The sequence below is a fragment of the Petaurus breviceps genome, unplaced genomic scaffold (genome assembly GCF_028583685.1).
Source record: "Petaurus breviceps papuanus isolate PSGF00001 unplaced genomic scaffold, PetGlider_PUasm1.0 186, whole genome shotgun sequence".
Lineage (NCBI taxonomy): Eukaryota > Metazoa > Chordata > Mammalia > Diprotodontia > Petauridae > Petaurus > Petaurus breviceps.
This window is the reverse complement of record NW_027185798.1, coordinates 32,700,507-32,724,311: the sequence shown is the minus strand read 5'-3', so window position 1 is coordinate 32,724,311 and position 23,805 is coordinate 32,700,507. Positions and strand designations below refer to the sequence as shown.

At 39.5% G+C, this 23,805-nt stretch overlaps 1 protein-coding gene across 3 annotated transcripts in view; it reads left to right on the top strand.

Annotated features, from left to right (window-relative positions):
• VPS45 (vacuolar protein sorting 45 homolog) overlaps positions 1–23,805 on the top strand; it is a 67,184-nt gene that overhangs the window by 29,932 nt on the left and 13,447 nt on the right. For all 3 annotated transcript variants that reach the window (XM_069090116.1, XM_069090117.1, XM_069090118.1), the window contains 3 exons: positions 3,811–3,918; positions 5,175–5,296; positions 14,185–14,316. In XM_069090116.1, the coding sequence (XP_068946217.1) occupies positions 3,811–3,918; positions 5,175–5,296; positions 14,185–14,316 (362 nt within the window). The remainder of the gene's footprint in view (positions 1–3,810; positions 3,919–5,174; positions 5,297–14,184; positions 14,317–23,805) is intronic.

The following is a 23,805-nucleotide window of genomic DNA, read 5'->3' as shown; positions in this document are numbered from 1 at the left end:
AAGAAAACAAATTTTAAAAACCCGAACACCTCTGTGAAAGAAATAATACAAGAAAATTGCCCTGAATATATGAACCCAAAAAGACAAAATACTAATTGAAAAAATCCACAGATCTCCTCCAAAAAAAATTAAAAACAACCCTGTGCTACCTATAAGACACACAGTGGCTGAATTTAATAGTTACATTAACAAAAAATTCTGCTTGTGACCAGGAAAATACCTTCAGACATTTAAGGAAATTCAAATAACAAGACTTTTCTGCATCCCCAAATACCATAGGAGGGAATGGAATAATTTGTTATGAAAAGGTTCAAAATACAACCCATTTGTGGCCTGCACCACAAATCTGAAATCTAAATGAGTCTAAATATTAATTTCAGAAGATTAATGTTCAATAAAAAAAAGAAATGTTCAAAGCATTCATAGAAAGAAACCCAGACCTGAAGGAATTATTTGCTTTTTAAACATCCCAGACATGAAATATACAATAAAGGTAAACAAATAGAGCAGCCAGTGGCAAAAATAACAACAGAGAGACCATTGAGAGATTTCAAAAGTACACAAGTTCTCAAGAGTGAAAGCAGAAGTGAAATAGAATTGATGGTAGAGAAACAGGCCTGAAACATCCTTCACTTACCTTTACAACACCCTGCCTCTAGATAAATTGCTGGATTTTTTCTGGAATCAAATTACAGAATGAGAGGGTGCATAAAAGGGGAGGTAGGCAGGGAAAAGATAGAGGAGAATATGTGATGTACTGTAATCAAGTCAAAGGTTAACAATGAAGGAAAAATAACTCTTGTCATTTCTCAGGAAGAAGAGAGCCCAAAGAGGAGTGGTTCATGAGAAAAAGGGAAAGATTGAAAAGGGGACAAATATGGGGCGGCTAGGTGGTGCAGTGATTGGAGCACCAGCCCTGGAGTCAGGAGGACCTGAGAGTTCAAATCCAGCCTCAGACGCTTAACACTTACTGGCTGTGTGACCTTGGGCAAGTCATTTAACCCCACTTGCCCTACCTTCCCCCCTCCAAAAAGCAAAAAAAAAGGGGGGGGGGACAAATAAAGGGGGAAATCTTGTTTCATTGGTCAGAGGAAATAATTAATGCTTCTGTTGAGGAAGAAGGATATCCTATAAACAGTGATGGGGACCTTACACTGGGTATAATCTGCTCTTCTTGGAGAGGATACTCATCCTGCCTCAGGAAAAGGGGAACAGGCAAATGACACCTAGAAGAGTGGGAAGACAGGGAGAAGATTTCAAGGCACTTGGGGGGAAAATGCCCATGGAAAAGGCAGATGTTAATAATAAGCTGCATAGTCAGGGACACAGGAAAATCCATACTGTGGCACAATATCCTCTTTTTCACCTGCTGGAATTGGTATTTCTAAGAGTGCAACACAGCAGAAAAGGGGACCCTGGGGGAAGTAACGTAGAAACTGTTTAGAAGAGGTAACCCAAAATAGGTACCATAGAAGCTTTAATTGCATGAGGGAATACAGAGACTAAAGAAAGTAAAATAAGTAAAAGTGTCATGAATTAAAGAATAAAAGTATAAGACAGAAAGGGAAGAAAAAATAATGAAGAGAATAAGAGGAAGAAATTTTTTACAGAAAAAGGCACAGAAAATAAAAATTTTAAAACAAAAAAAAGTTGAAAGGGATGAGAAAGAAGGATTTTACTTGACTGGAACAGACTAGGCAAGGGAGAATCAAAAACAATGGAATTTAATCCAGATTTTGATAAACTGGAAAACATAAATTACTTTCCTGTTTTTCCAAATAGGAAAGAACCTTTTGTTTGATAAAAACTACTGGGAAAATGAAAAAGCAATTTGGTAAAAATTAGGTCTAGTCCAGTATCTTATACCATATTTCACATGGATATGTGACCTTAATATTAAAGCTCTACTAGAAAACTAGAAGAAAAGCAAATTCTATGTGTCTCACAACTAGAAGTAGGAGATGTATTCTTTTTAAAAATATTTTTTATTTCAGTAAATATTTCCCAATTACATATAAAAAATTTTGAGTTCCAAATAATGTCTTTCCTTCCCATCTCTTCCCCCTGATTGAGGAGGGAAGCAGTTTGAAATGGATTGTGCATGTGAAGTAATGCAAAACATATTTAGGAGGTTGGTTTTTTTTTGCTTTTTGGAGGGGGAAAGGTAGGGCCGTTGGGGTTAAGTGACTTGCCCAAGGTCACATGGCTGTTTTTTGTGTTAAGTGTCTGAGGCTGGATTTGAACTCAGTACCTCTTGACTCTAGGGCCGGTGCTCTATTCACTGTGCCACCTAGCGACCCAAAGGAAATGTATTTTTAACAAAACAATGGATAGAGGAAATCACAGAAGACAAAATAGGTAACTTCTGATTATATGAAACTAAAAAGCACCTGCACAAATAAAATGAATGTACCAAGGATAAGAATTAAAGCAGTCAAAGGAGATAAGGGTTTGGTGTCCAAGATACATGAACAATGAATAGATTAGACCAAAAGCCATGTCTACAGTATATAAATGGTCAAAGGGTATAAAACAGACAGTTCTCAAAAGAATTGCAAACTTTTAACATGTATATAAAAGAATACACCAGATCCCTAATAATAAGAGAACTGTACATCAAAACAACCCTGAGGTTTTACCTCATGTCTCAAAAATTAGCAAAGATGGAAAGTCAGTGTTGGAGAGGTTGTGGAGAAGAGATTCACTGGTGCATTGAAGGCCTCAAAGCTGTGAATCAGTACAGCTATTTTTTTTTTTGGTTTTGGGGGTTGTTTTTTTTGGGGGGGGGGGTTTGGAGGGCCATTGGGGTTAAGTGACTTGCTCAAAGTCACACAGCTAGTAATTGTATCAAGTGTATGAGGCCGTATTTGAACTCAGGTCCTCCTGACTCCAAGGCTGGTGCTCTATTTACTGCGCCACCTAGCTGCCCCTTTTTTTGTTTGTTTGTTTGTTTTGTTTTCTTTTTTCAGTATAACCATTTTTGAAAGTGACTTAGAATTATGCAAATAATGTGAGTAAAATATCCATTCCCTTTGACCCAGGGATTCTATTACTGGTCATATACCTCAAGAAAACAATTAAGAAGACCCTATATATACCAAAATATTTGTTGCAGCACTCTTTGTGATAAGCAAAGAATTGGAAATAAAATTTAGCCATTCCACAAGTAATGGACTCTAACAAATCATGGTACATGAATGTAATGGAATATTACAGGGCTATAAGAAAGGAAAAAATGTGATGAATGAAGAGAAGTATGGAAAAATCTCTATGAACAGATGCAAAGTGAAGTAAGCAGAGCCAAGAAAACAGCACACACAATGGCTGCAGTGATGTAAATGGAAAAATACAACCACCAAAAAAGTCAGAAAGGAATGTTGCAAAATTATAAAGCACAAGTATAGCTCAAAAGAACTCTGAGAAGACATCCCTCAGTATTGTACAGAGGTACAAATGGTGTACATTTCACTTATTTTTAGAATTTTTCAACATATTTGTCAGGTATGCTGATTTGTTTCCTCCTTTTTTTTCTTTTTTGTCTTTAAAAAATATTTGTTATATAGGATGGCTGTCTGGGAAAGGGAGGAGAAGGGATACTGGGGGAAATTACGGTGATGTTAAAAGCAAAGGACACCAATAAAAGCTTATTTAAAACAACCACCAAAAAAAAACACATTGAAGGCCACAACATGACTTTCCATACTGTACGTGACTTTACCCCTTGAAAAGGAATGTGATGAGAGCTAGTCATCTGTGAGGTGTATCCTGAGACACTGCCATGTAACCAGAGTTTCTTCTCTTTTTCTCTAGCTGGTGCCCGCCTTGGTTGAATATGGTGGCAAACGAGCAAGGGGAAGTGACCTCTTTAGCCCCAAAGACGCAGTGGCTATTACCAAGCAGTTCCTCAAAGGATTGAAGGTATTAAGATCTGTCATGTTTCCCTAGATGAGAAGTAGCTGAAGGTCAAGAGGTTGCAAGTGAGTAAACGAACAAATACAAATGTTATTAAAGTATCTTTTCACCACTCAGCGTTAAGTGACTTGTTCAGGGTCACACAACTAGTTGTGTCAAGTGTCTGAGGCTGGATTTGAACTCAGGTCCTCCAGACTCCAGGGCTGGTGCTCTATCCACTGCATCATCTAGGTGCCCCAAACTTTAAAGTACCTTAAAATTGCTGCTGATTGCATGCCGTGCCAAGTAAATGATTAGAGTAGATGTCCTAGAGAAAGTTTCATCTAGGCAGTTAGGTAACATAGGGGACAGAGGATTTTGAGTCCAAATCCTGAATCCATATCTGACCTCAGACACTCACTAGCTGCGTGACCCTGGGTAAGTCATTGAATCTCATCTGTAAAATAGGGATCATAGTATCACCTACCTTACAAGATTGTTGTGAGAAAATAAAATAACATATATAGAGTGTTTTGTAAACCTTAAAGTGACATTTAAATGCTAGCCAATATCGTTATATAGGATTTTTCATTACTGGAATAGGATTAGCATAGGATTTAATAGTGGAATAGGAAATAGCGAAAACAAGTTCTAGCCGATTGAGGCAGCTGGTGATGCAGTGATAAGGTGGTAGGCCTGGAATCTGGAAGATCTGAGTGCAGATTTGACTCAAATACTTGTAGCTGTGTGACCCTGGGCAAGTCACTTAACCTGTAAACCAGGGATATTACTAGCACCTCCCTCACAAGGTTGTTGTGAGAATCAAGTAAGATAATATTTGTAAAAAGCACTTAGCACAGTGCTTGGCACATAGTAGGTGCTATGTAAATGCTTATTCTCCTCCCCCAGTAGACATTTAAGGCTGAAAAGACAAACAATACAGTTATTAGACATAGTGAATTTTCCTTCACGTCTTTCCTTTTCCATTCTGTTCTGCTTGTTATTTTTAACACCAAATAACGTCACCAAAGGAAATCATTGAAGAGAGGGTGATAGATAAGTTTATAAAAATCCTTTTCCATGCCTATCTCTAAATTATATATTTTCTACAGGGTAGGAATACCTCATGATAAAGTAAATACTGAAATGAGTCTAGAATACAGTTTCAAACTATTTCATAGAACTCTCCCTCTTTTTCTGATCTGATCTTTTTCTGGTCATTAATATGTTTATATTGTAAAATATCTGATGAGTGATATAAGAACCATTTCCCTCTGTCTTAGGGAGTGGAAAATGTTTACACACAGCATCAACCTTTCCTATATGAGACATTGGACCATCTCATCAAAGGGAAGCTTAAGGAAAATCAGTATCCTTACTTAGGCCCCAGCACATTGAGAGACAGGTAAGAACAAGACTAACAAAAACCCTTAATGACACAGACCAGGAAAAATGAGCCAAGAAAAAAGCGAGGACACATTAAGGGGACTTCTATTCCAGGGGAGCAGCATGGCCGAGAGAAGTGACAGTTCTTTTGGCCCTAGGAGCTAGCTCCAAGATTGGGATATAGTCATATAAAACATTTGCCTGGTCCTCAAACGTGCTTGGTTTTTGAAGTCAAGCTTCAGATAGTCCTGCAAGCCCACCAAACAGTGTCATATTTGCTTATTAGAATCTCACAAATCTAGTGTACCCTCAGAGCTCAAGCCCATGGCATCTGGGGCTTGGGGCATAAACACCCAGAATAAATTCCCTACTTGATTATGGTCTGAAGCAGGTTGTTGCTATTTTTGGTTGTGACTGGACTTTGCCAAATGTGCACAGCATGCAAGCTGAGAGCCTTGCTTAATGAAGTCACAGTTGCTAAATTACACAATCCGTGCATGGCTTTTGTCATGGGGACTGGCTAAAGGAAGCAGTTGGTTGAAATGATCCTTTCTAATCCAACGATCAGGCAGTTTTGGCAAAAACAAAAACTTGTCCACCACAGCTTAGACCAGCCTGAATTATAAAGCATGTACACATACAGTACCTAGTACTAAAGTAGGTGCTAATATTCTATATCCAAGATCATAGGTACAGTGTATTAGAAATCTAGATTATTGTATGTAACCTAATCTGTTCTGGGAAATTCACATGGGATCTGAGTGATAATTTTTTTTATTATTTCTATAATCACTGTACTATTTTAGCTAAGAGTTGTAGAATCTTTGAAAGAACAAGACTTTACAAACATGATTAATTTCCTGAAAGTATTGTGATCAGCACAGATGAATATTCTTTGGAAGAATAAAATTCCTTCCTTTTTTCCATAGGGCTTTTTCTGCCCTCTTTCAAAAATCTGCAATTTCCATGAAAGAAGATGGAAATGACCTTTTACAAATCCAGGGCCTGATAACAATGTTTGGAGTTTAATTCAGAACATACAGTCATTCAGATGAAATATATTAGAGATCTCAGGATCAAGGCTCAGAAATGTCAGTCCAAGCCTAGTTAGCCATTTGCTAGATAGTTTGAAAACTATGCTTGTCCTTCTTTCTATTCATTATTCGTGGATGTACTATGCTTTGTTTTTTGGAGGGCAGTTGGGGTTAAGTGACTTGCCCAAAGTCACACGGCTAGTAAGTGTGTCAAGTGTCTGAGGCTGCATTTGAACTCAGGTCCTTCTGACTCCAGGGCTGGTGCTCTATTCACTGCGCCACCTAGCTGCCCCTCCTGGATGTACTATGGGGCATTACAATTAATTGGATAAGAATAAAAACTATATTTTACAATGAATTATGACTTACATATAAGAAAAACTATGGGACGTTGGTAATACCATTTACATCTAAATGGAAAACTATGAGTCACAAAAGTAGTTTCGTGTGCGGTTTATGTTAACTGTCCTCTCTGATTTCTTGGGATTAATTTCTAGCAAGTGCAGAGTAGTGCCATTCTAACAGCATGCACAGTTCTTGCTGCTATTTTTTCCTACCACTCACCTGAATGTGTATCCAGATAACAATACAAGTGCTTTATAGTTGGATGTCTGCAGAGGGCCTTCATAAACCTGGTATTGTTTTTCATTCATTGTGAAATACTAACTCAAAAACCACACACACACACACACACACACACACACACACACACATACATACATACACACACACACCCCACCCCCCTGGAAACTTGGGACTTGTGCTCTTTCGAGGGTACCATTGGGTTCTTTTGGCCAGTTGAGATCTTAGTTAACAGCTTGATGAGGTGAATACATCGTAACAGTCAGAATCAAAATTTTGCTTGACTCTACTTTTCAGCCTTGTATTATTAAAAGCCAGAGAAGAACCCTTAAAACTATAGGATACACCCTAAGTCATTTGTAATAAAAATACAAAGCAGGAACTCCAGGTTCACTTTGGGAAGTGGGGGATGGGTATTTTGTATTTTGCTGATCTTTAGAATTACTATAGCAACTTAGGTTTTATAGGCTTACCATTTGCAAAATATTTTCATATATATTATCTAATTGATAACAGTCTTGTGAATGTGGAGAGCAAATATCAATCTCTCTGTTTCATATGTGAAGAAATTTAAGATTCAGCCAGGTTGTCACTTTGCCATGATCTTAAAAGTTGTGTGGCAGAGGCAAGACTCAAATCCAGGGCTAGTGACTCTGCCAGAAGTCCAGCCCATGGACATAATCATCGTTTTTGATGACATATAGTACTTTAAGGTTTATCAAGCACTGTCCTCACAAACCCCCAGAACGGTAAATACCACTTAAGTTATGACCTTAGAGAACTGAAGCAGCTCTCCCAGACTCACATAACCAGTAAATGTCCAGCAGGAGTTGGATCCGGTTCCCTCTGGAGTCCACTGTATTCTCTCTCCTGTCTTTGGAAAGAAGAACACTTAGAGTTGTGGGAATTAGAGTTCAGATTGTGCCCTGCCCAAGGCCTCACAGGTAGTAAGTAGCAGAAGCTGAGGTCCCCAATCCGGTCTCTTGACTCCAGATACAATTTCTGGACCATCTCGGACCTGCCACAATCATCAGCTCCTGACAGAGTCCCTGTCCCTGAGGTGGTCCACATACAGAGGAGGGGAGGGAATCGGGTGACTGACTGTGGTCTGCCTCGTATTGAGTGTGCTGAACTTGAAATCAGGAGAGCTGGGTTCTTCTACTGGCTCTGATCCAAGACAGGTTAGTTGACAAGGTCAGTCAGCAAGCATTTGACACTTACTGTATGCCAATCCTGTCCCAATTTCATAATAATGTCGTCATCTGTAACCTAGTAATCATAATGGTTATGCTGCCTACCTCATGGAGTGGTTAGGGTGAAATCAATTTGGAAACCTTGGAAAGTGTTTTAAAATGTGAGCTTTCATGTAGTGAAAAAGAAAATTATTCCTGCCCCTTCCATATTTGCTCTCTTTTTTGATAGATTGCTCTAATTTTGATAGAACTTTCTCAGTTTTAATCTCAGATACTGCAAAAGAAAATATAGCAAGAAAAAAAATAAGTAACAAAAAATTAATTGCATAGTGACAATTTCCTAACTGACTGGTACATTTTTATCTGGCACATAGACACTGTATATCATTTAAATAGCATAGACTAAGAAGAAACAACCCCAGTCCAGTAGAGAGAAAGCACTCATAGCTGGACCCTGGCTCCATCGGTTGATATCCCATATTTTGTGTGACACTGTAAGCTTCTCCCACAACAATTTGATGACGTGGCCATTGGAATAAGGCTAAATCCTGTCCATCTCCATGCTTATGTAATCGTGACCATGTAGCGTTCTGATACCTGGTTTTGTTTTACACTGTTTCCCCCTTAATTATCCTACAGACCCTTTTGGGGTTTTCCTTAACTCTGCTGCATCTCAGGAAGATGAAAGGAAGGAAGATTTTCATCCACCCCTAGAGCAGGACAGCTCATCTTTAATATCAGAATGGGACTGGTGACAGTGAGCACAAATGGGCAGATTGAGGGTGCAGGCTTTTTAGGAAGTAAGGGCAATGCAACAAGTTGGTGAGTGCTGGCCCCTTCTACCTGGCCTTGTTTCTTTATACAGCACTTTTTCTTTGTTGTAAAGTTTTCAGGCATTAAATTAGATTGCAATATAGCCATATCCACATTGGGTTTTGGAGGTAAATATTTCCTACATAATCTTACTCCTCCTGTAATACAAGGTAGATTTCCATTAATCCTTTTTGTTAGTTCACTTTCTTACTCTGAAACTGCCTGCAGTTCGTCCTTGATAGAAACAAGCGCTCTGAGAGACTGGTGAAAAAATGGAACCACATGAGTACGAATTTCAAGGGGAGTCAGTTTAAAGAGATCACATTCTCCCTTTTTTCACTGGTTCAGTAAGGTCTTAGTAGAACCATTTATTTGGGGTCCCATGAAAGGTTCAGTCTTTTTTGCTGTAGGAGCTTTTGCCAACTTCAGTTAAGTACCCATGCTTAAAATCCATGTATATCTTTAAAATTAGTATTTCCACAAAGCTAATAAAAATGGTACTTTTCCTTAACACTTGGTTTTCTGCTTATGTTTTCCGTAGTTGTCAGTATTGATTTCTAGAAGAATTGGAGTTCGTGAAAGTTTATTTTTTTTTTTAACAGTTTGATGCAAAACCACCTGGGTTCTCAGGGTATCCTTGAGTTTCTATTGGCAGTTTGCTCCTTTTGTGTGTCCTGACTGCTGTTTTCAGATGTTTGCTTTCTGCATTAATTAACGCTTCCAGTTGCCATGGTGAATTACTGAGCACAGGGAGATGTACACAAAGGAATGAACTTGTATACCCTCCTTGGCTTTGACCATCACACCAGAAGACTTACTGTATATCCCACCATTGGTGTCATCAGCTCAGTATCTTCTTTCATTTTAAAAATCATCAAGGGAAGGGAATAAAACAGAGAATTATCAAGGATGTGGGATTGGGACAGAGAGGGCGATAAGGGAATATTATCATCATTGTTGTTATTTTATGTTCTTCCTCCCTTTCACTTGAGTAAAATGTGGGAGGCTCAGAAAAACATTTGTTAATATTTCTGTAGCAAAATCTGACAGCATCATGTTTGGTAGGTACATGGAGCCTACCTGCTCCCTGTCACTGCCCTTGTATCTGTGCTTTCCATTACATTTATATAACTAACTCCCACAGTTTACCATCCCAAGCATTCTCTTCATTTTCAAGTAAATGCAACTCAACAAAAATGCTCTGACATCCTGAAATTACCAGGCTGTGGTGCTTTATGCTCTGGCTGTTCTAAGAGCCCACTTCTGTTTATTTTTTCTCCTACCTGAGTGTACCCCAGACACAGGTGATGGTTAGAGTTAAGCCATGAAGAGGAGAATCAGCTCTCATTAGACCACTCTCCATTTTTTTTGTAACTAGGGTAGACTGAAAGCACAAAGCAAAGGTATTTTCATCTCTTTATCTCCTGATGGGGAGTGGTCACTAAACTGTTCAGAGACTGAAGCATTCTTCCTTCCTCCTTATTATAATAACCTAGGTAATTTTTAGGGATTTAATTTTTTTTAACTACCTAGAGTAGCCTTTTTACTCACCATAAGTAGTACAGCATATGAGAAATTAATACCAGGGAGCTTCATTATCTAATAATATAGCATGTTCTGTGTCCAGAGGTCCACCCTTGATTCTAAATATCTTGACAGGCTATTTTTAAAAAATTGATATCTGCACATCAAACTATCCCTGTATATTTACATTCTAAACTTTACTACTTTAAGTTAACTGGTTAGGTTAACTGTCCTCGGGTCCATTCATGTTGTCATACTTAGGTATGTGACCCTCAGAACTGAAACTTGTCCTTTTTGATGAAATATTTCTGATTGCTTTCCCAAGCCAATGATCTTGCTAGGCAGAGCAAATTTCATGAGCAGAGTGAACAATTTTAAGACTTTTCTGCATTTGCCATAGGAAGTATGGTCAGAGTTTTATGGCTCAGTGAAGGCATTTCTAATTAAATCCAGTTATTGATTATTCAGTCCCCTCCCTGTAACATTCCTAGAGAAGTTGAGGACAGACCTTGACTTTCATCCTCTTCATTGTTTCTAGGGGAAATGCCAGTGAGTAATACAATGACCCGTATCAGTGGGAGAAGAAGAAACAAGGGTCTGTTGCAGAGTCCACAGAATGATTCAACCCCTGAATAACTATAGGTTCACAGTACTTAGCAAAAACTCATAGCCCTAAAGCCATACTGCTTCACAGTGGGCCTACACTAAGCAAGGAGAGGCTCTGTCAATAATGAAAGGGAGGACGGGAAGGAAGAAGTCCAGATGTTGCAGGAAGTGTTAATGATGCATGGAAAATAATAATGCTTTTCTCTGTATTTCTAAAGCTCTCTCCTTGCAACCTAAAGTACCAAGTTAGTATCACAGTAATATCTCACCCCGGCTAAGAGAAACTGTTCGGCTCATAATGCCATCTTTCATGTCAGTTTTGAGAACAAGGCCATTTATAATGGTGAGAGATTCTTTTTGTGGGGGAAGGGGTCCTTATGAGCAGAAGGCCTTCTTCGCCTGGGATTTTGGGCTCTGTTCCAGAATGGGTAATTGTGTTCTGACTTCCCCAAATTCTCTTTGCCCTCTGAGTCAGAGCAAACATTTCAGGTTTTCTTCTTCTGGACAGAGGCCTGATATTGTGCCTTAGGAGTTAAAGAACAATTGCATCTTAACCCTTCAGTGGCCACTTTATGAGGTGATTTCTATGTAAGCACATATGTTTATAAAGTCCTTGGGAGGTGCTCTATGGATAATTCAAAAAAAGACAGTTTTTGAGAGTTGCTTATTTGTGTGTGTAAGTGCACGTGCACATAATGGGCTTGTGATGAGGTCCTGCGTAGCTAATGATTTAATCTCTCTCAGCCTTTAATTTAGTGGTTCTATTTTGGGCAAATATAAGGTTCCTACTAAACCTTAGTCTTTAATAAGAATTTTTTGCCTCCAGTTTGGTAACTAGGCAATAGATTATGCAAATCAGAAGGTAGAATAAAACGTATCTCTACCGCATTGGGAAACTCCCCTCATATTTATGAAAAGCCACTTCTCGCTATCATTTGCCTATAGGATTTGAACTGTGACAGCAGACGAGTACCTGTCACTTTACGAAGTCTCAAAACAAGCAGCTCCAGCTATTAATATTACAGTCTAACCACAGAACAGAAATTAGCATTTGGAAGAAAGTAACCTACCCAGAATCCAGTGGTGACTTAAGCCTGAGAGCCTGTGACACTCCAGAGGCAAGCTCTCCAGCTTGACAAGGGTACATGATGATAGTGTCAGCACTGGCCTGCCCTATGAATGGGTTGTTAGCTTTTCCCAGCATGACCGTTTTGTGTGGTTAGGTCTCTATGCAAAACCACATTCCTGCTGCTCACCTTAAGATGCTGAATCTCCAGAGGTGAAACTCAGGCAGGATTCAAATGGTGGAGTATGTGGGATGGAGGTGTTAAAAATGCAGAGCCATCTTTTCTTCTTGGAAGAACATCAAGGTACGCCCTTCTTTGGTAAACTAAAATGTGCTGAGACATACCCCCTGTTCTCTGTGCCTGTGGAGGTGAAGACAGCTTGCTATTTCAGCCCTGCAGCTGTTTTTCTGCAAAGTCCAGCCTTCTTTTTTCATTGTTTAGTCTCAAAGGCAAGCTCTATGCATTTCCAGGGATTTAGTCATAAGTCCCAAAGCTGTTGTAGACCCATCCCCCCAGATGGTCCTTTCACCCAGATCAAAGGCCTGAACTTTAGAAGGCACAGATTGTGGACACTTGACCATGCACTGAACATGGAAAAATGCCAAGAGGAAAAAAATAGAAGACTAAAGGGTTATTACTTAAAGAGAAAAAGGAACTTTGACTATTTTAAAATAATTGCTGAATATGTAACATTTTTACATTGTATGAAAATATAAATATTGATATTGCATGAAAATAAATTACATTGCTTAAATGGGAAATAAATGCACACTGATTTTGTCTCAGTTTGCCACTGTTGCATGAGGTAGATCTTGTTTTGATTTTAAGAAATGAGTTTAGGATTGGTAGCAGTGTGAGTTCAAGTTCAGGTCTCAAAGTGAAATTTCAGAAAGGTTTTCCTAACCCTTTATTAGTTGCAAAGTACTAAGCTCTGTCCAAGAGGTCTGGTTCCTTTCATGGGTTCCCCTACAGTGCAGTAGCCATTTAAATAGGTGTTTATAACTGTCACCAATTGCTTTTATTCCCTTTAGAGTTTCACAAGAGAAGGTACATGCTACAGAATGCCCCACTGACTCTTTTGAAGTGTTTTTGAGGCAGTACCAGAAAGGACGTGGCTTTTGCTTTTTTGAAAGTCACATGCTTTGCTTGAAAATGGTTGCTTTGCAGAGTAAATGCAGCAGTAGATCTTTCCGCTTGATTCAGCGGTGTAGTCTTAATTAATGTGCAGTATGTGATTTGACACAAACACTTTTGATTTCAGTGATTCTCTCCGTGCAATAGCTTAAGAAATAGCAATCCCGTGAGAGGCAAAACAAAGCAGACCTTGGTGATTTTTTGTTTTTCACACCAGTTCTTTTTCCTTTTTGCACTAAGAGGTGATAGAAGACCCAGGAATATTTTATATGGAATCACTTTGGTGAAAATGGAAAATCAGTGAAACAGCTCAACAGTGTCAGAGCCAGCTCAGCAGATGAGTCATTGGCGAGTTGAAGAACCATACCCCATGCATTCGATATTCTTGATTTAGCAGAGGTTTGGGGTGTGAAGGTTTCTGGAGAAAGTTGAGGTTGCTACATGTACAAAATTATTGCTCCTGTCTCATGGGGAAAGCCAAGTGCCTCAGAACTAGAGTGCTTTCTGAAGTTTTGGATAGAGGCTGCTCTCACCGCATTCTACCAAATATGGCTGAGTTGCTTGTACATGAAAGGAGATGTTTATCACAAGCATAAATTATTTTTACATTGAAAGCTGATTCCACAATACAATAAAGGACTCTGGAGCTTCTTGAATATAAAAGATTATTTCTTCATTTTGTCCCTGCAATCATTAGTGTGCTATTTTAAAACCTCTGTATGGGGATTATAGGACATCCGCTCATAAATAAGGAGTAAATGATTATTCGGCATTTCCAAGATTCTGTTTCCTGCCAATTGAAACCTTTCATTCTGTACTGTTTTAGTCACTTCCCTGCCCCCTGCCTCTAGCCTCTCACTCTTTCCCCACAAAAATATTGAAACTATGCATATATGATATCAGATTCTGGTCTTTATTTTTCTATATTACTAACACTCTCCTTCTTTACCACAGACCTCAAGATATCATCGTATTTATAATTGGAGGGACCACCTATGAAGAGGCACTGACAGTTTATAATTTGAACCGAACCACTCCTGGAGTTAGGATTGTCCTAGGAGGAACCACAATCCACAACACAAAAAGGTAGAAGACAACATCACCAACTCTATCCCAGATAGCATGACTCACATCCCCTATGACTGAGAGAGGTTTCCTCAGGTGGAGACCAGTTGTACCGAAAGCATTAATTCACATTGGTTTGGAGTTAGTCAGATGCAGAATCTATCCTTTGAGACTCTTCTCAGTTACTTTGTTAAGGAATGGGTCTAGAGAGTAGGGACCTGGGCAGTACCTTAAAGCAAGAATTCTGTTGTCTCTGTACCTCAGAGGAAAAAGAAACTTAACCACAGACCCTGGATCATTGAAAATTCCAAGAAGTACTAATAGCTCCTGCTTCTCTACTGATCTAAGTTTTAAAAATCACTTTTCTTACTAAAGCCCTGTGAGATAGGTCTAAGTGTTGTCATGAGAGATATTCAGATTCTTACCTGTGAGTTAATAAGTGTTTTGAGAGTAGGATTCAAACCTAGATCTCCAGACTTCCAAGGTCAGCACTCTTTCTCCCACAACATGCTGATGTTGGACATCGCTGGGCTTCCCCATTTTGATGGTAAACTTCATACTTCTCTTTATTCATCCTTTCCTTCCATCTGCTTCTACTTCCCCAAAATAACATCCTCAGAGGTTTTTCAGAAAATGACAACATAATCATCACTTGATCACCCATAGTAAAGAACAGGAACAGTGTCACATATAACCCCAAAATCAGAGGAATTTGGCTTTATAATGCAGTATATCAGTTTTCATGAAGAAAATTTGCATTCCTAATTATGTTTTGTTTTGTTTTTTGCTTTTTGAAGGGCAATTGGGGTTATGTGACTTGCCCAAAGTCACATGGCTAGTAATTGTGTCAAATGGCTGAGGCTAGATTTGAACTCAGGTTCTCCTGATTCCAGGGCCGGTGCTCTATTCACTATGCCATCTAGCCGCCCCCTTAATTATGTTTAGCATTGGCTAACGATAAAATGATTTTACATTCCCATAGCATCTGAACATTAAGAGGATGGTGATTGAGAGCATGCTAAGGGAAAGCCATTTGGGATATACTGTGAATAGCAGTGGGTGGGTCATATTCATCTAATTGAGAAGTCATATTCTTTTATATCTTAAGTTTTCTACAGTCATATCTTACAATTCTGCCCTCCCCTGCCAGCTGCTAACCAGGCATTCTTCACTCCCCCCTCCTTTTGAGTATACAAAACTCCCTCATCTTGTAATGAAATCATTCAGTCTGCTGCCTAATAAACTAACTCAACAGAAGAGGAAAGTAAGAAGGAATGAAACAGGTGACCCACTCCCATTTGCTGTAACCGAAACATGGTGAAACCAGAGCTCCAGGATGGGAGGTTGCTGGCCAAGCCATGGAAGTTATTCAGCAGATGCTCAGTCTTAGAGTTTCTTTGGGATCCTAACTACAAAGCGTAAAATGGTCACTAACAAGATAAAACCGTTGGGACTTGGCTCTACTTTATTTCATTTTGAAAATAATCACATGATCTTATTGAGAAGATCATTTCTGTATCTTAAGATGGCAGGAGATTTGATTGATCCCCAAACCTCTCTAGATTTTTAATTATATTTATTAATGGCTTATAGACAAATGATTTATAGTTGGCTTTGGGATGAATTAAGGGAGTTTTTGGTTGCAGTGATACCTTTGCACTTAGATTTAGTTTACATTATTATTGGAATTAACTTGAATTCCCAATGTACATTTTGGGCAGTGGAGCCAGTGTGGTTCAGTATTTAAGATATTCCACAAGGCACATAGGAGTGGACTGGTTTGCCCTGATTGCTTTAAAGGGAAAGAATGATTTCTGACTGGTAGATAGGTAGTACATTTGGCTAGGAAGATGATTCTGCTATATTCTCAAAGCCAGTTGGAAGGAGGAAAGCATGTTCCTGCAACAGTTTTCAGGAAGCAGGCACACAGAAATCTTTCCTGTGGTTGTAACTTGATTTTTTGTCTCAAATTGAAACTCCTTTTTAATATTTCTAAGCCATCCAAACTCTACCATTCATCTTCTTCCCTTTGCAGAGAAAAATGCTTTTCCTTTGAAATTATTGCTTCTATGATATCATTGTTGAATAATGTAAACTCACTTTAGGAATCAAGGGGTGACCACAGAGAGATAATGTAAGGATCTTTTCTCAGTTTTTAGGCTTATCTGAATAACCCACTCATCTCTAGTTAGATAACCTCCCTGCTCAAAAACGTGTGTCAGAGTTCAGAAAGATTGATTCCCCAAGTAGCACCTCTGAAAGACATATTTTTTCTGCTGAGATTATTCTGCTGCCTTCTGACCTATTCCTAAGGGTAAGTTTGCTTTTCACTTAAAATCACAGTTTGAGACTGAGCATTTAGATTTTCTCTAAAGTCAGTATCTGAGTTCCAGAGCAGATAATTTTAAGGAAAACAACCCTGAACACTCTTCTGGTCAAAATATACTCCCTTATTGAGTCCCTTTTGGTCTCTCTCTGCCAAGTCTGTCACATTTCTGAACGATACTCAGTTTGAACCAGTGATTTCTAATGGTACTTTTTTTTTTAAGAATTGCCAAAATGCATGTCAGCTTGGAAAAATTCACCTCGCCATTTGATCCATTGTTCAGTTTTTATACTCATCACTTGCAAATCTCTACTCCCTGTAGGCTGTTTCCTTTTTACAAACTCTTAGTAGGTAGTAAAATGTGCATTTCAGAAATCACTTAAAAAAAGAAATCACTTATTACAAATTCTTAAGTATTCAGCTGCCACATGAAGACAGTTTTAGCCAATCGTGTGAAGTTCTTAGTTGTGAGGCTTGATCTCCATGATGAATGCTGCCTTTGTTATCAGGATCCTACTCAATAAACCTCCATTTCCCAGCTAAAGCTAGCAGCTCCTTAAACATATTGAGGTATAGTTATGAGGAAATTGAGAATAATACTTTGTATGTCCCAACTTAATGGGACTGGTTTGAACCAGAAGATGCCGAATCTTGGTAAAAAGAATGTAATGCAGTTATTCTCTGCTGGGTTGTTGGTTTTATTTCATTTTATTTTCCAATGTCTCCAGCTCTGTAACATCTGTGTCACATTGTGATACAAGGATTTGGGATTTTGTTTGTTTTTCAGCAAAAAATACAAGTGGTTTAGAAATCTCAACTTTAACAGTTAACAAAGATCTGGACTTAATTATAAGCTCTCTTTGGTCAAGTAGAAATTTTTAAAGAAGAAATGTCCCCCAGAAGGCAGAGAACAAAGAGCAATATGAAGACTCTAGAGGGACCCAAGGGTCATCCCTGGGAGATACTCCAGTGAATAGGAAGGAAATAGGCAGTTGGCAGCTGGAGGTTTCATGTACTGGTACAGGAACTGCTCCATACAGGGTGGGAACCCCCATCCTAGGACAGTTCTGAGCCAGAGGACACACTCACCTCGCCCTGAACTTTCATCCAAGGCCTAGCAGAACCCTAAGTCCTTGGTGTGATGGCAGCTCTGTTCACAGAAACGGTGTTTGTTTCTGCCACAGATTAGGTCAGGGAGAGTGGCCTTTTACTCTCTCTTTTTAGTTTGGCCTGTGGCTCCCATCCTGTCACATGTCACTGTGGATTCTGACAAGATAAAAAAACAGGTGTGACTTGGTGTGTTCTATTTCACTTTGAAAATAATCTTCCCGTATTCTTCTGAGGTAGCTTAGAAACTATAAGGTCCATTCAGAAGCATCTGAGACAGATGTCCCAGGGACATTGGGTCCATCCTTAACTGGAAAGAAGTTGAGACTAACTTGCAAATTCTCTTTACCCCAAATAGAAGATTGATATCAAGGGTGGAGTCAAGATATGTTCCTCTTGTCCCCAGGAAATGGCATCTACATGACCACTACCTGTCATAGCTAGTAATTCAAATAATCAACCACACAGGGACTTCACATCCCAGAAGCTCTTCCCATGCATAGCATATCTACAGTCCACAGCACCATAACCTGTGCTGCTGTAATTGAAACAGATTCTCAGCCATTGGCCATGCTTACCCACTTGCTGAAGGGAATTCTGTTTCTGGTGAGAAATCAGAAAGACCTGTAGATTAAGAGAACTTCTTCTAGCACAAGCTGGCAGTATATCTGGACAGGATCCCATCTTCCTCTCCTCTCTCCTTTTTGTCTTTCTCCAGGCATGGATTTTAAAGTGGAAAGCACATTATTTGAGTCTGAAGCTTAATTTGCCTCTGAGGTTATAGATTAAGCTGTCCATTCTTAAGTACCTTGGTTTGGGGGTTGGTTGTTTTTTTAAACAGTCTTTCAAGTGTTTATCTCTTCAGTGACTCAAGCTTTCCAGAGAAGTGAGAGAGAGAGAAAGACAGAGAGAGAGAGAGACAGAGAGAGAGAGAGAGAGTGTGTGTGTGTGTGTGTAATGCCTGGCTATGTAGTATTTCTGTAGAACCACCTGATGAGGCATGGCATTTGCCTCTATTTGTTTAAATGTAAAGGCCATATAAGATAAAATGGCTTACTTCCTTTTAAGATGCTAAAGGACACAATAATAATAGCTAAAATTTCTGTGTCGCTTAAAGGCTTACAGACTCCTTTGCATATGTTAGCTCATTTGTCTCTTCACAGCAGCTGTGAGGGAAGTGATATTATTATCTTAATTTTACAGATGAGGAAACTGGAACTAAGAGAAATTAAAGTGACTTGCCCAGGTTCACACAGTTAGTACTTGAGGCAAGATTCAAAGTCAGCTAAATGACACAGTGGATAGAGCACTTGGACCTGGAGTCAGGAAGACCCTAGTTCAAATCCAGCCTTAGACACTTAGTAGTTTGTGTAGCCCTGGGCAAGTCACTTAACCTCTGTTTGCCAGTTTCCTTATCTATAAAATGGGACTAAGAGTAGCATGTACCTCCAGGGTTGCTGTGAGGATCGTGAGAGATCCAGCTTGTAGAGCCCTGAGCACAAGCTGGCACATGGTTTACATTCTTAATAAAGGCCTCTTTCTGTCCTTCCTTCCTGACTCCACGTCAGGTGCTCATCTGCTGTGCCACTTAGCTGATATGACAGAATTTGGATGTCTTCACGGATCTATTTATTTTTTTTAAATCATCCTTTGAACACAGAGGCAGTAAATATTTTCTCCTCTGTGTATAGTAGTCAGTAGGAGGTTTAACAATAAGCCATGATGATTTTTCTTGCCCCGTTATACACGATGAAATACAAAGGAATGAGAGCAGCTGCTCAGAGCTTTCTGTGAAGATAGAACTTCTTCACTCTTTTGTTGAAGGCTGAGAACCTGCCATAGAATGGCTTTGGCTTCTGGAATGGTCCCCACCCCTCTGCTCAGGCCTGAGTGCAGTCTGCCTCTCCAAGGGTCCTTTGGCGATCTCAGTCCTTGAGCATCTCCAGACTTGCCTGTTGAGATCTCTTGCTGTTTTGCTCTCTCCTTTCCCTTCATTTAGCTCCATAATGCATGTTCATATACGAAAAACTATCCAATGTCCAGTTCAGGTGGTACCTTGTTTGAATATCTCAAATGCTATTTTCTCTAGCACCCAGGTGAGTAACTATATCAAATAGAGTACCTTCCCATTCATAGCCTAGACAAACCTACACAGTACTAAGCTCAGAAGTGAGAATCCTGAGTGAGGTGGAGAGTAGGAACAGAAAATGAATTAAGGAGATCTCTCTTCCTGCCTCCCATAGACTTAAGTGTACTGTAAAAGCTTAAATCCCTAACTGTCCAGTGATATAGAATCAGTGGGAGGGTTTTGTCCTGGAGATATTTATTTTGGATGCATTAATATTTCTGCCGCAAATGATTCTGCCTAGCAACAAAACATGTGTCCTGGTTGGGGTTTAGGATGGTCTGCCTTATCACCTCACAACTCAATCAATATTAAAGAGCCCTAGTCCCTGCTGGGATCAGTTGACACCTTTAGTTGGCAGTGTGGGCAGAAAGGCCAAGAATGAAAAGAACCGAAGAGGTCTAACTGTTCATCCCTTGGAAGAAATCCTTCCTCTCCTGACCTTGATGTGGGGTGGCACAAGAAGGAGGCACTGAATGAATGTGTGAAACCACAGCACTGCTGCCCAAGTCTGCCCACGTTGTGGGTGAGTGGGCAGCAGGTCAGACCAGAGCCCTGTTAGTTCAGCACTTTTCACAGGCACTAAACTGTCTACGTAGAATAAAGACATAACATGACAGGATGTGCCCCTTGCAACTGAGATCTTCCAATTGTCAGATTCCCTTTTGAGCTTGAAATTTTCATGGGTCAGCCATCAACATGTGAAGGAGTTGGAGGCTAATTATGCCAAATTCTGTTGCCTCTGTGACTCATTTGGTCACATCCCTGAAATTGTGCTGATGTGCAGGTTGAGAGAGACTTTTTTTTAATTGTGTTATAAATGCAACCACTCTCACCAAAATCCAGTTCATCAAACAAGCACAGAAAGCAAGGAGGACAATCCTACCCCAAGTGTCTGACTTTTAGCAAAGTAAGTACAAATGAGTTAAACAACAAACAAAGAAAATACTCCTGTTCATGTCTCCCTCCAAGCCTACCTGAAGTTTAGCCATTTTGAGGAGGATGCCTTTAAAAAAATTCCTTGCTAATTTGAAATGTCATTAGCAAACCCCTTTTTTGTCCAATATACACCACCTTACGTTTTCTGCCTTCTAAAGAATTTTGTAAGCTAAAGCAGAGGAGGGTTTTTTTTAAGATGGGGGGGGAGCAATAGAGAAGCGTTCAGTTGCGTCTTAAGATTTACTCTGTCCAGGTATCACTGAGAGTGAAAATTAAAAGTGATCAACATTCTTTGCAAATTAAAATGATCACCTTGACTGAAAGTGGCTGCTTTTAGGTTAGCCACCCCAGGAGGCATCTGATTGCTAGTAGCAGTTAACAGTGGCAGATGTCAGGCAGGACTTTTTGCCAAAGGGTTTGGTTTAAGGCATTTAAAAAAACAAACAAACTAGCTGACACTTACTCACTGTAAGTAAATTTGAACCAAAGAGCAAATTCGTGTTGTCCACAGGTACTTTGTAGATCTCTACCTAAACAAGTAATACTAGAAACTCGGGGCTTCTCTTGTGACTGTGAGTTGGAGCAATCTCTGAATTATTTACAGAAAAATGAGGATACTGTGACAGAATTTGCATTTCAAAAGGAGAGGAATCCAGCGGGCACTCCCCACATGCTGGTATTTCAGGAGCAGCCATCAGAGCCATGGCTTTCACTGTTGAGATTAAGTCACCTAGAGTTGTTTTCCAGCTATAATAGGTAAATGGGCTTGAGCTATGCTGACAGACTAGTAATTAAAAACCCTCCCTAAGAATTGGAATCACAAACACATTATTATGCAAATATAGCCGTTTGGGGGGGCTATTTGCTATTATGCAAATTAAAGCAAATTTTACCCAGAATTCTGATTTGAAGTAGATGTGTCACCTGGCTCCAGTTTGGCCAAACCATTGGTGTTGTATCCATTTGGATTACTCTTTCAGGTGTGGTCTTCAGATCAGCCTTTGAGTTGTCATTATCTTGTCTAGAGTTGACCACTGTCCCGGGTTAAATGGGGGAAGGTTTGAACATGTCTGTCACTAGGACAGTATGAGACAGCTCCTTATAAATTACTTCTTTTTTTTAACTTAATTTGTGTTTACTTTTAGTTTACAGGATTCAATTCCACAATTCCTTGAGTTTCATATTTTGTCCCCCCATGGCAGCATATAGTCAAGTATAGAATCTGTAAATACTTTCACATTATACATTAGTCATGTTATAAAGACGGATTGTATCAGATGGAATGAAAAATGGTAAAGAGCACATAAAACCAAACAAGAAAAGGAAAAAGATAAGGTATTTTGCTTCCATCTGGATATAAACTCAGTTCTTTCTAGTTCTTTCTCTGGATGCACACATTTCTCTCCATCATGAGTCTTTTGCAATTGACATATCACTGCATTGCTGAGAAGAGTCCAGTCTATCAAGGTTGGTCATCACACATACGTTATGTCTGTATAAATTACTTCTTAAGCTAATAGTATCATAGGCAGAGAACTGGAAGAGAATTTGGAAGTCGCTAAGTACAACCCCCTCATTTTACCAGGGAGAAAACTGAGGCCCAGATGAGCAAAACCACTTTGCCCAGTCTGCCACACAGATCGTCATCCCAGATGGAGTCAGTCTCCTCTCCACCTTACTGTGATGCTGTGGTTTTGACTTGATGATACAAAAGAACTTTGGACAACCTCTTTTCCTCCCCTCTGCCCTTTGAAAGTCTTACTTTAAAAGGTGGGATGGCAATACCCGCCCAAGTAGAAATATTTATTGAATTCCACAGAGTTAACTAACTGCATCTTCAGAGTTGTACAGCTTTTCCCAAGTCCTCTGAATGGACTCTCTTGATGTGCTGGGGTTTCTGTGTGTTCTGAGGAATGGTCTTGACTTTACCCTCAGGGAACAGATGTCCTAGCCCTCTTCCTGTCTTGCTGGTTCCCGCTGGTGAGAGAGTACATCAATAGCTGTTCTTATTCCTACGTGATAACCTCCTTTCAGACCTCCCGGTAATGGATATCTTCGGCTGTCCTCTCCCCAAGGGATACGTACCATCCATCCCTAGCTTTGTAGGCCTTGAGGGTTATCTGTCTCTCCTCTCTTCACATGATATGCCAATGAATGTTACATGTGGAACTCTATGTTCATTTCATCAGTTACATTTTTGATTCTGTTTCTCTGTGTAGGAAAGAAACAAACACCAAGGCTGATGCATTTTTTTCCTTTCATATTTCAGTTCCTTAATTTTATTAGTGTAAAAGCAAGTATAGGAGCAGTCACATTTTTAAAAAGGCAGAATTGTGCTGCCTTGTCCCAAGAAGGTGTCAAAGGAAAGAGTAATCTTATTGGGCTTTATGATCCCAGGAGCATATTTGGTGTCTTAACCCAAGATATATTTCATTAACAGCTGTAGGATTTGTTAGTATTTGAGTACAGAAAGTCACAGATCTGGTATATGCATCCCACAGAAGTCTGGACATATTATCTTATTTCATAGGTATAGAAGAGATCATGCATGTAAGGTATTTAGGTATAGATGTTAAGTCAACTAAGGATATCAATGGATGTTGATACTACAGATTCTTAAATGGTAATAAAACGCAGAAAGAAGAATTTTTAACCAAGGATTTTAGAATATAGTATTATTTGCAGGAGTGGGGAACCTATGGCCTTCTAAGTCCTCAAGTGGGGTCCTGTGAGGGGATCCGAACTTCACCGAATATATCACCTTCATAAAAGGATTTGTTCTGTAAAACTTGGACTCAGTCATAGCCAAGGAACTAGAAGGCCACAGGTTCCCCACATCTGTTCCAAAGATATGCCTTGGTCCATCAGTAATTTGAATCTCAGCTCCTCTGTGGTTCAAGAAACATGGTGAGTATTGATAATATTGCTTTTTGCAAATGAATAAAACTGAGACTCAGAGGATAAAGGCATCAATCTGAGGAGCTGATCTAAGCAGAAAACCCTAGTCTTCATT